This window comes from Malus sylvestris, chromosome 16 (assembly GCF_916048215.2).
Source record: "Malus sylvestris chromosome 16, drMalSylv7.2, whole genome shotgun sequence".
Taxonomy (NCBI): Eukaryota; Viridiplantae; Streptophyta; class Magnoliopsida; order Rosales; family Rosaceae; genus Malus; species Malus sylvestris.
Genome location: NC_062275.1, coordinates 17791405 through 17806527, shown reverse-complemented (window position 1 = coordinate 17806527; position 15123 = coordinate 17791405). Strand labels below are relative to the sequence as shown.

At 37.9% G+C, this 15123-nt stretch overlaps 2 protein-coding genes across 2 annotated transcripts in view; both read left to right on the top strand.

The window, feature by feature from the left end:
- LOC126606787 (uncharacterized) overlaps positions 1-15123 on the top strand; it is a 31186-nt gene that overhangs the window by 9586 nt on the left and 6477 nt on the right. The window lies entirely within an intron of this gene.
- On the top strand, positions 12172-15090 carry LOC126606778 (3-ketoacyl-CoA synthase 20). Its single transcript, XM_050274168.1, has 2 exons — positions 12172-13044; positions 14160-15090. The coding sequence occupies exons 1-2, from the start codon at positions 12265-12267 to the stop codon at positions 14943-14945; spliced, it is 1566 nt and encodes a 521-aa protein (XP_050130125.1). The 5' UTR covers positions 12172-12264; the 3' UTR covers positions 14946-15090.

Here is a 15123-nt window from a genome sequence, read left to right as displayed (position 1 = left end):
AATGAGAATTACAAGCATTGCATATGAATAGTTAAGAAAACCAATTCCTCAAACAAGCTTCTGGAAGGTTGACTTCGACAGTGATGTCGTGTAGAGGTCGACAAAGTTGTCTAGGATCAACTTGCATGACTTCAATCTCCTGATGCTTTGCTGATGTAGATGTAGACGCAATATGTCTTGGTGTTGACTTCGTGGATGTATCATGTCTTGGTCGAGTTGATACATGCAGCATAGTCTTCATGGATCGTCATTGGGACTCAACGATGGATGAAAACAGCAAGTACTTCAAATATGATCAACAAGAGCTCTCAACCATGTCTCACGTGTGCATAGTGAAGTAAGGTGAGTCTTGGAATGGTTCGAAGATTTTGCAACTAAGGTCATATCGTGGATCTCCAAGATATTGCGATATCCCTAACGATAAAGACATAACCATTTGAGGATGTGCCTTGTGCGAGTTTGATAAGTAACCAACATCAACATAACAAACAAGGCAAGCATTATTTCGAGGATCAAAGGGATCATATCCATTCGGGATGTGCTGGGATTAGCCCAATCTGTAGTACCTTTAAGGTAGCGAAAAACGCCTTTAATACCAATTCAGTGGCTGCGTGTAGGTGCAGTGCTGCACATTTACCAATAAATCAACAATGAAGAAGATGTCCTGTCTAATACAATAAGTTAAGTACAACAAAGTGCAAAGTTGAACTCAGATATGGAACTTCGGATTCCATAACCTCTTTAAGGATCTTATTTGCATATAGCGTATGGATACTCAAAAGGTAACACATTCGGGGTGTAGTTCGACTAGTAGACCAAAGTACTGTCAGAACAACGCTTGAACTTTAGGTCAAGGTATAAACGAGTTTTCCCAAGATCCATCGTCTGAAATTCCGTCTTCAGGTCTAAGGTAATTTTCTCAAGCTCTTCCAGAGTCTTAGTTAGATTCATGTCATTTGACATAAACTACAACTTTAGAAATTCTAAATAAGACTTCATAGTTTAACACGCAATGGCATAATTCATATCCTTAACTGATCAAATAATCACTTAGACAGGTATACCACATCCGTCGGATTGCTTCAATCCATAAGTGAACGCCTCCAACAAGTTAAGAGGGTGTTCCATGGTTTGGAATTATTTGAACCAGTCCATGTAATTCTTTGGGAATTAACATGTCAATCTCCGTATCAATATCCCCATGGAGAAAACACTAACCACATTTCATAATGTTGCAATCAATCATAAGGCGTTTGAGAAAAACCTTGCGTCTTAAGGCATGCATCATATTGCATTATTTTATTCATCTCATTACGCTTCATTTCCCACTAGTAACACAACAGCGTTACCTTGGGCAGTGTAGGAACGATAAGTCTAAAACACACTTTGGTAAGGAATTTAACCTGGATTGTGATTTCATTGTCCAATCAGTTCAACGTTGTCACTAATCAACGGAACACGATTCGATATCATCACTTTTCATTTAAGTCAGTACCTACTATATAAGTGAAAAAATCATCGATGATAATCTTATTTCAATTCCATTATCTTATCCAAACTAGTATACTAGACCAAGAGCTTCAAGTCTCGGGAGTAATCCAGATTAATCTCGTAAGATGGAAATGATTTGAGACAGCAAATGAGTGTGGATTCATGTTGTGCCGTGATCTTCCTCTTTTAGGGAAGTGAATCAAATGAACTGAGTGATCTGTCATGCTTCATGTTGAGGTAAATTGATTGGCTATTTATCGGTGTATCGAACCCTCCAACAGAGGCGGCCAAACCATCATTTAGAGGTAGCACATCCTTCAAGGATGTTAACTCGACGTCCGTTAAGTACGTATATCCTTGTAGGCATGTTTGCAGCTGGGATATGATCTCGTCACTTTAGCTAGATCAAAGGAATGCGTCTAGAGTAACATTCTGAAAGCTAGAATACTTGCAGGCATGTTTGCAGCTGGTATATGATCTCGTCACTTTAGCTAAATCAAAGGAATGCGTCTGGAGTAACATTCTGAAAGCTAGAATACATTGCACTTGCTTATCACACTTGTGCAGTACGGGGATTAAGATAAGACATAGTAGGCAACGTTAACGTAAATTCATGCGGTTATATAGGAATGTTTGACGTTATTATCTCCCTCTAACAGCGGGAAGATTGTCTCATTGAAGTGATAATTCGTAAAATGAGCAGTAAAGAGATCGCGTGCAAGGACTCTACAAGAGCTAGTGTGAAGGAGAATCATAATCAACAAAGATTCACATCCTTATGTGAGGACCCATATTGGTACGTTGCGGCGGCGCAACTTGGCACATGGAATGCATACCCAAATGCGTAAGTACAAAACGTCATGTTCACACCCAATAACCAACTGTAACGTTAAATAAGTTGGGTGGTAATGTGCCTTAAGACGGACCAACATAGCTGCGTACAAGATTGCATAGCCCTAGATAGAAACTGAAAGCTTGGTGCATTCACCAAGGTTCACTTATATTGCGTTTTGTGATCACTCTGCGAGGCTGTTTTGGGGTGAACATGGGAATTCGATGTTCAATTATAAACTTAAAATACGTGCAAACTTATCAAAAACCTTCGACATCAATTCTCTAACATTATCCAGCCTTCTAAACTTTATGGGATAATTAGGGTGGTGAACCCTTATAATCAGCCATGAGGTTTAGGAGCAATGTGTGTGGACAAACATGTGACCAGTTTGTCGATTCATGAACCAAAACCAAAAGTATTTATATGGTTTGCATTTTGGTTGGATTAGTCCACATATATTCCCTTAAATCCACTGTTAAAAGAAGGTAATATTGTATCTTTGATAGGGATGATATAGAAATCAAATTTCCCAAATTAGCGGGCTTGGCAAAGTGTGCTTGTAAGCACAAGATCCTTTTTGCGGGTAAAGAGATGTGTCATGGCTTCATTGTTCAACCTAAGTGTCCTAAACGGTTGTGCCAAAGCAAGTAAACTGCTCAATCACCAGGCTCTAGGTCGGCCACATGTGGGTCTCCAAAACTAGGTCGGATTTCTTTTGGAATTTTTGAGATGAACGATTCCATGTACTAGTAGACGACAGTAGGTCGTTGTGACAGTGCATCCCCAAGTCATTCGACTGCAGGCGATGTATATATATGTTGACAATTATATGAAAGAATGCATGTATATATATGTTGACAATTATATGAAAACTTATGCAATATATATAACATAAGGAAAATATAAATGTAGGGGGTTTATGCTTCATGGGGAATGTTTTCATGTTTCATGGTCATTTCAAATATCTTAATTTATTTTAATAGAACCCGATTCGCAGAAAACAACCGAGCCTTTGAATTTTGTAGAAGATCCTTCTCGGAAAGCCGAAATTGCATCTTCAATGAGTTGTATCACGTTGAACATACAAAAATTAAATTGAATCAATAACATGTAGATTTAATAAAATAATAAATTAATCATAAAAAGTATGATTAAAACATACTACTCCCCTGATTGAATATCAAACTCTCTTTAGCGTAGCGTTAAGAACATGCTTATAACGTGTTGTAGGCATAATTTACTGAACAATTATGAAGGCCAAAGAGAGGAGGTGCGGCGGCATAGAGAGAAAAGAGAGAGATCTGTAACTATGAGGTGTGTTCTATTCCTTTATTTATAGTAGTAGAAAGGTAAATTCCTTACCCCGATAGGATTATAACTCTAATAGAATAATATCTAGTGTGAGAAATATGATAGAATCCCATAAGGATATCCTAAATATTTTAGGATTTACACAATCACATTCCTAATCTAATAGGACTGCCAAAAGGTACTGTTTTTATTATTGCCACTCCAAAACCTCATTGTACATTTTAAATATTTAATATTTAAAGAAAAATATAATTACGAGGATTGCACAATAAATTTTTAATGCTGCTAAGCTCATCCCTTTGTCTTATTTTCTCAAACATAACTTAAACATTTAGTTGATAAATTTTCCCTCTTGCAAAATGACCTTGAAGGACCTACACAAAGACTTATAAACAAAATTAAAATTGAAAATGCTAAAAATAAGAACCCTAAAATCACCCCCCGTCGAGAGTGTGCCATACTGATTAAAATTTAGCGACTAAAAATGGATTTGTGGTTGTTCTGCAAACTTTGAAATTGGGTGGGTTCTGGGTGTTGGGGGATGGTTTGAGATCTGCGGGTGCTGGGATTTTTGGGGGAGGGGGGATGGTTGTGTGCTGGGTTGCCGTTGTTTTTACCTTTAGGTTATTTTAGATGGGTGATAGAAAAAGTTCACAAAAATTGTAAGATTAAGGTTATTTTAGGAATAATGGTGGGTGTGGAGATGGTATTTCATTACTTATACTTTTAATGGTGGGTGACAAAATAAGTTGAGTTGAGAGATAAGAAAGGAAGTGGGCATAGTAACACTCTAAACTTTTTGAACTGCGAATAACAAAACATATCCTAAATTGTTTGAAGTGCTACACTCAATGGCGGAGTCAAGAAATAGCTTTCAAAAATCAATCGTACTTCCATTTAAAGATATATTTCAAACTCAAATCCCAAATCTCACATGCATCCATAGCTCTCACTCTAACAAGGAACAAGTAGAGAATATGAAAATACATAACAAATTTCTCTAGCACCAATATGAGTGATTGCTCAAAGGAGAACAAAAAAATAAGGCAATCCAAAGAGAACACTAAAGCAGCAACTACTGCCTCCTCAAAATAGTGCCCCATGTTTCTCACTCTTTGCGTCTGCTTCTCTTTCAAAATGGTAGACCCGACCATGCTCTTTTTCAATGGGTGAGCAGAATGCTTTCTCTGGTGTGGCTCTCATCTCTCTCCTCTGCTCACAAATTGGAGCTGTTGACAAACAGCTCTTCTCTCTTCTGCTGCTGCTCAAAACCAAAAGGCATAAGAAAAGGCTCTACCTTCTCTCCTATTATAAAACCAAAGTCATCAACCTTTCATTTTCTTTATTCTTCAAAAAACCAAAGCAATGCCTTTTCCCATTTTTTCTCTACTTTGCACCAAAAGAAAAAGAGTGGCCCAACAAACTTATTGGGGTCAATGAATCCCATTGCACCCACCTTGGCTTCGTTAGTGGCTACATTTACTATCTATTTGTATTATTTCTCTAATAGAGTAGGGTATACCAACATGTGTGAGTCCTATTTCTACAAGAGAGAGGTACAAATAATTTATATTAGAAGGTAAGAATAATATTTTTGAACCTGAATATCCAGCTTCCGAGTGAAGTAGCTCGTGGTATTCCTCTCTCTCCGCTTTGTCATAGTAGGTTCTGATTTCAATTTTTATTGAGAACACTTTGATATTATCTGGTGGTTTATGTGTGAGAATGTCATTTTTATTTCATGTAAGGCAAATTATGCAATGCCTGCGATAAAAAATGGACGATTATCCCGTATTATAAATGTAGGGGTGTGATATCCACACACCCTCTTTTACTTCTCTCACACCTTTTTAGTTTTCGACCGTTGGATCAGATGAATTGAAGAAGATCAACGGACATAAATTAACAAGGGGTGTGTGAGAAGTAAAAATGGGTGTGTGGATAGCACAACCCTAAATATAATTCAAAATGTAACATAATTATTGTTTTTTTTTTTATTTTGGTAATGTTGGGAGACTAAACTTTGTAAATTAAATGACATGGAAATTATGATTAAATCATTACTTAAGTGTTGATTAACATGCCTATTTTTTAGTGGTGAAACATTATTTAGTTTGCAAATTTAGTCTACCTAACATTACATTTTTTTTTTTGGTGATGCAATTATATAAACCAGCACTTAAGGAAAGAGATTAGTTGTTCAAAATATTGGGATTAGTTGTGGGCCTATACTACATCAACTTCAACTATTCGAACCATCTATTTTTAAGTTGCACCTCATGGATCATCCTTACAAAATATTAGTCAAATCAATAATATTTGAGGCATTTAATTTAGTTCAAAAAAATTGACGAACACTATGTTCCGATAAACATTGAAATATCATGGTGACAATTAAATACACAAATGGTTTATGATTGAACTGTATTTTTGTAAGAATAATCTATGAAATGAGACTTACAAAATAAACGTTTTAGATCGTTAAAATTCGATGTAGTGTAAGTCCCATTACTAATCCTTAATTTTTTAAAGAAATGAAATCCCTTCTCTTACAAGATTTGTAAATGAGAATATAACTTAATTCTATCTATGTTTTCACTCTCTCTCTCTTCACTTGAACTAACCGAAAATACTTTTAAAATGTGAGCGTGAAATACGAAGAAGCTTGCATGTAATTTGCGTGAGTTGTATGGTTTTACAATTCCATCAGTGTCGCACTATATCCCTACTTCTAGAAGTGTAATTAACCCTAAGAAAAAATATTTCCTCAAAAAAAAAAAAAAAAAAAAAAAAAAAAAAAAAACCAATGAAAAAATATATGTATTATCTGTACATATGATCAAGGTTCTAAAAGATATTAGACGCTAATCGGGCGGTGGGTTGGGGCCTAACTCCTAAGCGGAGTCTAGGCGGATTTAATTAAATATATTATATTTCGTGTAAACAAGTATATGTATACTTAAAATATATACAATTTCATCATAAACTACAAAATAGAATGACATATATATTATGAGCTATTGAAATATAATGAAAACATAAGAAACAAGCATATAATGTGTGTTCATTTAAGTATTCAATATGTCTTTTACAATTTATTGAAAAAATAAAATAAAATGCAAAATGAAAGTTACCTCTAAGTGAGTTGCAACCTAGGCAGGTCTTGACGGGTTAGGCGGGTGCCTAGGCGGGCACCTCACTAGGTCTAGGCATCCTTTCTTAATTTTCAAACGCTTAAGCATTAATCAGGGCGGTGACCAGTCGCCTAACGCCTAGACGGGGATTTTTAAAACAGTGCATATGATTATAATTTATATAATGTTCATGGACTATTTTATTTGAGAGAAAGAGAGAGGTGCGGAAAAGGAGGAAGAGAGAAAAGGATTTGAGGAATTTTGTATGTTTAAGTTCTTGTGCCTTTATTTATAGTAAACCGATGATGATTCTTTGCCTTACAAGTTACACAATCTTAAAAGAAAATGATCTTCTAGTATCCCAATTACTAATAATTTTAAAAATCACACGTGCTAGAGGTATGTTCATAACATATAAATGTATATATGTAAAGGATGTGAATATTATTTATAAAAAAATGTTTAATTTATTCATTATGTTGTAGGCATAATTTACTGAACAATTATAGAGGTCAGAGAGAGAGGGAAGGTGCAGCAATAGTAGAGAGAAAGAGAGATGTGTAATTGTGGGTGTATTCTATTTCACCCCATTGTGCCTTTATTTATAGTAGTATGATAGGTAAAAACCTTTCCCTTAAGGATTACAACATTTAATAGGTAATCTACTCCTAATAGGAATATAAGATACATTCTCATATCTACTAGGATTTACACAATCACATTCCTAATCTAATAGGACTGCAACACTCCCCCTTGAGTGTGTAAATACTCAAGTAAATGGCGCATCAGGTCTTCAATGGTGAAGTAAGTACATTTGATGAAGTCGTCGGCACAATGAGCGAATGCGAGTCTCAGATCAACAGAAGAATGCATAAAAAGGTAAAACTCACAAAACCTCACTATGGTAAAACCCAAGGTGGGAGAAAACCTATAGACTAAGGAGAAAAGTGAGAAGTTGCATTAACTCAAAACTATACGTCTTTTGGACACAAGTAGAAGAGCTCACAAGGGTATGATCAGCCCAGGATGGATGCCTTGTTAAAACCTAGTTAGGTAGCAAAAATCCAGTGGGAAAAAATGCTCCTAATCGTAGGGAAAAAGAGTACATTAAGATCAAGTGAGTATACTTCTGGATACTCCTCCTGAGTTTGACATAACTTCCAAATGAGAACTACAAGCATTTGTATATGATAGTGAGGCATACCAATTCCTCGGACAAGCTTTTGGAAGGTTGACTTCGGCAGTGACATCGTGTAAAGGTCGGCAAGGTTGTTTGGGATTGGTTTGCATGACTTCAATCTCTTAATGCTTTGTTGATGTAGATGTAGACGCAATATGTCTTGGTGTTGACTTTGTTGATGTATCATGGTTTGGTCGGGTGGATACATGAGGCATAGTCTTTATGGATCGTTGTTAGGACTTAACGATGGATGAAAAATAGCAAGTACTTCAAATATGCTTAACAAGAACTCCTAACCACGTCTCACTTGTGGCGTAGTGAAGTGAGGTGAGTCTTGGAATGATTCGAAGATTTTGCAACTAAGGTCATATCATGGATCTCCAAGATGATATCCCTAACAGTAAAGACATAACCATTTAGGGATTTTACCTTGTGCGGGTTTGATAAGTAACCTGCGTCAGCATAACAACAAGACAAGCATCATTTCGAGGATCAGGGGGGTTGGATCCACTCAAGATGCGTTGGGATTTGCCCATGTAGTACCTTCAGGGTACGTCTTTAATACCAATTCAGTGGATGCGTGTAGGCAAAGTGTTGTATCTTTACCAAGATCAACAACAAAAGAGATGTCTTGTCTTAATACAATGAGCTAAGAACAATGAAGCGCAAAGTTGAATTTAGATATGGAATTTCAGATTCTATAACCTCTTCAAGGGTCTTATTTGCATATAACGTATGGACAATCATAGGTATACTCAAAGGTAATACATTCAGGGTGTAGTTCGACTGGTAGACCAAAATATCGTCAGAACAATGCTTGAACTTCAAGTCAAAACATAAACAAGTTTTCCCAAGATCCTTCATCTCAAATTTCATCTTCAGGTGCGAGACAGTTTTCTCAAGATCTTCCAGAGTCTTAGTGAAGTGTATGTTAACGACATAAACTGCAACTTTAGCAATTTGGAATAAGACTTCATAGTTTAACACGCAAGGGCATAATTCATATCCTTGACTGATCAAATAATCACTTAAAGGTGTTTGTTAACGACATAAACTGCAACTCTAGCAATTTGGAATAAGAGTTCATGTTCACAAAGTAAATGGTTTACTAAGGGGATTCGGCCAACAAGGCCATCCATGTCAAAATTTTGTTCTTCCAATGGTGTTTGGTGGAGCAAAATTAGTCTCACGTCTTGACTACTTGAATGGTACTCCTTAACAACATTGGTAGGGGCACGAACAGGTGCATAACCAATGGTCTATTCCATTAAGACGGAAACAGATTATGTAGGGTTAAGGTTCGGGAATATTTTCCCTTATTCTTGAAGTTTTTAGGTCTTAGGTACCAAGGATCATGCTTCATACATGATGTCATACCTTGGAAGGCCTTGCTTCTACCATATGTTGTAAAAAGAAACTCGAAATTGGATTGTGAGAGAATATGTCATTCGGTGTATCGCTGCTGAAGCAATGCATCACCATTCAGTAGACTTTGACCGAACTAAGTCGAGCTATTCGGTAGACTTCAGTCGAATTGAGTCTATACCGTTTTTTCATGTTTGTGGTAGTAATCATATCCGAGAATTTGGTAACCTTTCGCTATCTACACTGCTGCTTCAGGGGCAAGTTAGAAATAAGGAAGGACGAGAAAAGTATTCTCCAGTCAAAATTCAATCAGATTTATAAACTTCAGAATTGTACTCATTCAAGGACATAATCATGATGTGCTTTAGGCAATGTTTTTCATGATTAAGTGGTCTATAGAAACGAGTTAAAGAGCCATATAATCCTCGTTCAGGAGGTATTTCCATTTGTAATGCATTGGGCATAAGTTTTCAAATAAAGATCATGGCGGAGGCTTATTCAACTCTTCCCTGCCATTGTTGGCTTCAATGGTTTCTCAGCTTCTTGATATTCAAGTGGAGATTTCACGTCTTATACCCCACATAAAGTGGTTTCTATTATAAACGTCCAAATCAGGAAAATCAAACTTGTGACGGTTCGACAATCCACTGAAATGGAGGGAACAAGATTGTGATTGGTGCTATGGGAATGAATCATCCATAAGCATCAAAGTTAGAACGTTCGAGTTCTAAGACATGGTTGTCATGAAAAAACGTCGGGTTTTCATGGGTGTATTGTTTTATGAAATCTTCGGGTTTCAAAGGCACTAGATTTGAAACTACAAGTTCAATTTAGTTTATGAACGTTTAGTTCATAAAATAAAGGTTCATGCAAGAACACAGAATGCAATATACAACTAAGTGTAGTAGATTTGAGGTTCTTCAGGAACTCAAGTGTGAATGCTTCAAGACTACGAAAGTAAGTCAACGGTTCAAAGTATAAAAATAAATTATTGAATCGTTAATGTCCAAAAGTGATTTTCAGGTCAATAATTTTGGATTCATTATCAGATTAATGGACTGTATGTCACTTTTAATTAATTCAATAGATCGGGACCATTCGGGGTCGATCGTAGAAGCAAAAATAATAATAACATTCGGGTTAAAATTATTTAAAATGCTAAATAATAGCGTTGGGTCGAAAATACCATAGCCCAAAAGATAGGGCTGGGTGCTGTGAGCCAAAGAAGGGGCTCGGGCTGTGTATGGCTGCAAAAGCAACCCACGAAATGGCCTTCAGGCCATTGGCCGAGAGCATGGAGCCCAGCAGCAGCAGCTGTTAACTCTTTAGGCTAAAGAAGGGGCACAGATCAGGCCCAGCAAAATGCTGGTCTGTGGGTTGGGTCCGAGGCAACTTAAGCCCAGCAGCCAAAGGTGCTGGCAAGCAGGTCGAGATTGGGGCGAAGCCCAGTGAGTTCACGGGCCAAGGGACACAGGACAATGGGCTAATATTTGCTGGTTTTGCGCTTAGGGACTGCAAGTCCTATAAACAGAGATAGGCTGAAAGGCCTAGTGGTCTGGATTAGCGCAGTAAAGCCCTAAGGCTGCTGCCGTGAGGGGTCCAAGGTGTCCGCGGTGGTGGTGCCGCAGGTACCCATAGTTTTTCGACAGAATTAGGGTTTGAAAACCCTAAATTTCTTCTAATTTATTTTAAATAATTTGACTTACAAATTCCACATAGCAAATATAATTGCGTAGTGCATGAAACAAATATATGAACATATACAATATATACATCGAAAGGAAAATATAAACATAGGGGGTTCATGCATCATCGGGAATGTTTTCATGCTTCATGGTCGATTCAAATATTTTACTTTATTTTAAGCATACCTGATAGGCAGAAAACAATAAAAGCCTTTGAATTTGTAGAAGATCCTTCTCGAAAGCCGGAATTGCATTTCTAATGCGTTGTATCACGTTCAACATAAAAAAGTTAAATTGAACCAATATCATGTAGATTAATTCAATAAAATAATAAATTAATCATAAAAAAATGATTAAAACGTAATACTTCCCTGATTGAAGAATAAACTCTCTTTAGCACAGCGTTAAGAGCACGCTGATAACGTGTTGTAAGCATAATTTACTGAACAATTATGGAGGCCAAAGAGAGAGGGAAGGTGCAGCAATGTAGAGAGAATAAGAGATATGTAATTGTGGGTGTATTCTATTCCACCCCATTGTGCCTTTATTTATAATAGTATGATAGGAAAAAATCTTTCCCTTTAGGATTACAATATTTAATAGGTAATCTACTCCTAATAGGAATATAAGATACACTCTCATATTTACTAGGATTTACACAATCACATTCCTAATCTAATAGGATTGCAACACATTATAATTTATACCCATGGTTAAATTATTACATGTAACCACTATAATTAATTATCTTGTTGGCCGGTTGGGTAAAGAAATTAAAGATCACACCAAAAAAAATTCACCAAAAAAAACATTAATACTATTAAAAGAGCTCCAAAAAAAATTAGGAGGGAGAAAAGCTACGTGGTTCACCAACGAGTGAGAAATTATTGAGATTACCATGGCATCAATTGACACGTGTACCCATGATGTGTACACTGTTGTGTAGCGTACGCATATACTACTACTGTAGACCCTGCAAAAAATGGCAAAGCAGCAAATACTCGCCAAGAAAGAGGGCAACCTTGGTAATTTGCCCCAAAGAAAGTCCGCCATTTTTCCGGTTGGCAAACATTCAATGCCCCCCCGCGGTTCACAATTAAAAGTTCGTTGGGGTAGTTGCATCCTCCTCCTCCTCCTCTTCTCGTATCAAACATTATATATACATATAAGTACTCCTCAATTTCTCCACCAAAACCTCATAGAAACAGTTTGAAAAACTTCCCCTTCTGTGAGTTTGATTAGTGTAGTGTTTCTGAGGCCAACATGGCGGCACAAAGCCAGAACCAGAAAGGAGAATCGAACTCGGGACCTGAGTCAGCGGGAAGTCGCAAAACTGCGCTTCCTAACTTTCTTTTATCAGTGAAGCTCAAATATGTCAAGCTAGGGTACCACTACTTAATCTCCAACGTCATCTACCTCCTACTAGTCCCTCTCATCGCCGCGGCCTCCGCCCACCTCTCCACGCTCACCGCCAATGACTTCCTCCACTTGTGGCAACAGCTCAAGTTCAACTTCGTCTCGGTCACCTTGTGCTCGGGCCTCATGGTTTTCCTAACCACCGTATACTTCACCACCCGCCCTAGAAAAGTATACTTGGTGAACTTCGCATGCTACAAGCCCGAGCCGGCCCGCACGTGCACACGTGAGATATTCATGGAGAGGTCGAAGCTGACGGGCAGCTTCTCTGACGAGAACTTGGCCTTTCAGCAAAAGATTCTCGAGAGGTCCGGCCTCGGGCAAAACACATACATGCCCGAGGCCTTGCTCCAGGTCCCTCCAAACCCGTGCATGGCGGAGGCGAGGAAGGAGGCGGAGATGGTGATGTTCGGAGCGATCGACGAGTTGCTGGAGAAGACGGGGGTGAAGCCTAAGGATATTGGGATTTTGGTGGTGAACTGCAGCTTGTTCAATCCGACGCCGTCTCTGTCGTCCATGGTTGTGAATCACTACAAACTTAGAGGGAACGTTGTGAGCTATAACCTTGGTGGGATGGGCTGCAGTGCTGGCCTCATTTCTATTGACCTGGCAAAGCAGCTTCTCCAGGTTTGTTACTAACTCATAATTTTCACTGCCTTTTTGCATTTCATCTTTGCTTAGTTAAACTAATACTTCTCTTAATTATCACCGACTATGGATGCCTGTGTTTTATACATGATGACCAATTCACATTAGTACACTAGGTTATAAATGGAATATTACTAAATCATCTTTCTATACCTTTAAGGATCATAAGTTAAAGAGAAGTGTTATTAGCATGTTTAAGATTGCTTTTTAGAATGTTTAAAACTGTTTTTGATTGCGTTTGACATAAAAGCTAAAGGCGTTTATGGATTATAGAAGTGTTTCACTACAAAAACACTTGTCAAATACTTCTTAATGAATTACTTGAATTCTTACCACTTTTAATCGAAGCACTTGTGAACATAAGTGTTTCTTACAAAAGCAATCCCTATATCCAATTTTTTTAACTCTCGTGTGGATAACTAGATTTTTTTTTTCTTTCCAAAGTGGACAAATAGCTAGATTCATTTGCATACGGACACCTCACTTGTACAGATATATTTCACCGAAAAAAAAAATAGAACTATTATTGACATTTAAATATATAAAATTTTGGAATGCGCAATTCAATATTTAGAGAACTATAAGTGAAAAGTAAATATGTCAACTAAAAGTGGTCGATGAATATGCATGTGTTCATAAATACATGTAACAACCAATTAGACCATTCATAAATGAGTAATGGTAGGTAGGGATTAGATGGAATGTCATGCGGGATGTCATAAAAAGTACGCTTTCTGCAGGGCAAAATAAATGGAATTGGATCCTATCCAGATTTACTATAGGATTCTCACATCTTAGTCATTTATTGTGTATCGTGCAATTAAAAATCATCTAATTTTTTTATTTAAAATTAAACACAAATAGTATCTGACGAAAGTTGGCCGACGATGTACGATGAACGGCTAAAATGTGAGGATCCCTAGGATCCCCACAAAGTGAATCTGAAGAGGACCCTCTTCCAAAATAAATAGATCAACTGGAACAGAAAAATAAAGACGTACGAAAAATTAAATTTATTGTTACTTTTTTTATTTGATTGACACTAAATTAGGTAAAATCGTGTCTAAATTTGTACTTAACATGTTGTGTAATAGGTGCACCCCAACTCTTATGCCCTAGTTGTAAGCATGGAGAACATCACTCTCAATTGGTACTTTGGAAATGACCGCTCTATGCTTCTCTCCAACTGCCTCTTCCGAATAGGCGGCGCTGCCATCCTCCTCTCCAACCGGTTCTCTGACCGCCACCGCTCAAAGTACCAACTCATGCACACTGTCCGCACTCACAAGGGTGCAGACGACAGAGCATACAGTTGCGTATTCCAAAAAGAGGACGACACAAAAAGAATCGGCGTATCTCTCTCAAAAGACTTGATGGCTGTGGCCGGAGAAGCCCTAAAAACCAACATCACAACTCTTGGCCCAATAGTCCTACCCATGTCAGAACAGCTCCTGTTTTTTGCTACTTTGGTGGCAAGAAAGGTGTTTAAGATGAAGAACATCAAACCCTACATCCCGGATTTCAAGCTGGCGTTCGAGCACTTCTGCATTCACGCCGGAGGGAGAGCGGTGCTGGATGAGATCGAGAAGAACCTTGAGCTTAGCGACTGGCACATGGAGCCTTCAAGGATGACGCTCTACAGGTTTGGGAACACGTCAAGCAGCTCACTGTGGTATGAGCTGGCCTACTCGGAGGCCAAGGGAAGAGTCAGGAAGGGAGATCGGATGTGGCAGATTGCGTTCGGGTCGGGGTTCAAGTGCAACAGCGCAGTGTGGAAGGCGCTGAGGACTGTTAAACCAGCGAAGGAGAAGAACCCTTGGATCGATGAGATTCATGAGTTTCCTGTTGAGGTGCCTAAAGTGGCAGCCCTCGTTTCTTAACTAAATCTCATATATTTTGCGGAAGCATGTTGTGTGAGTTAATTGTGTGTTTCTGTACGATGGTATATTGAAATGTAATTCTTTCACAATGTTGTTGGCTGTTACATACAATTAAACAAAAATACAACAGATTTGTGGACCAAAATATAGTCTCAAAATTGTCCTACAGTAACACAGA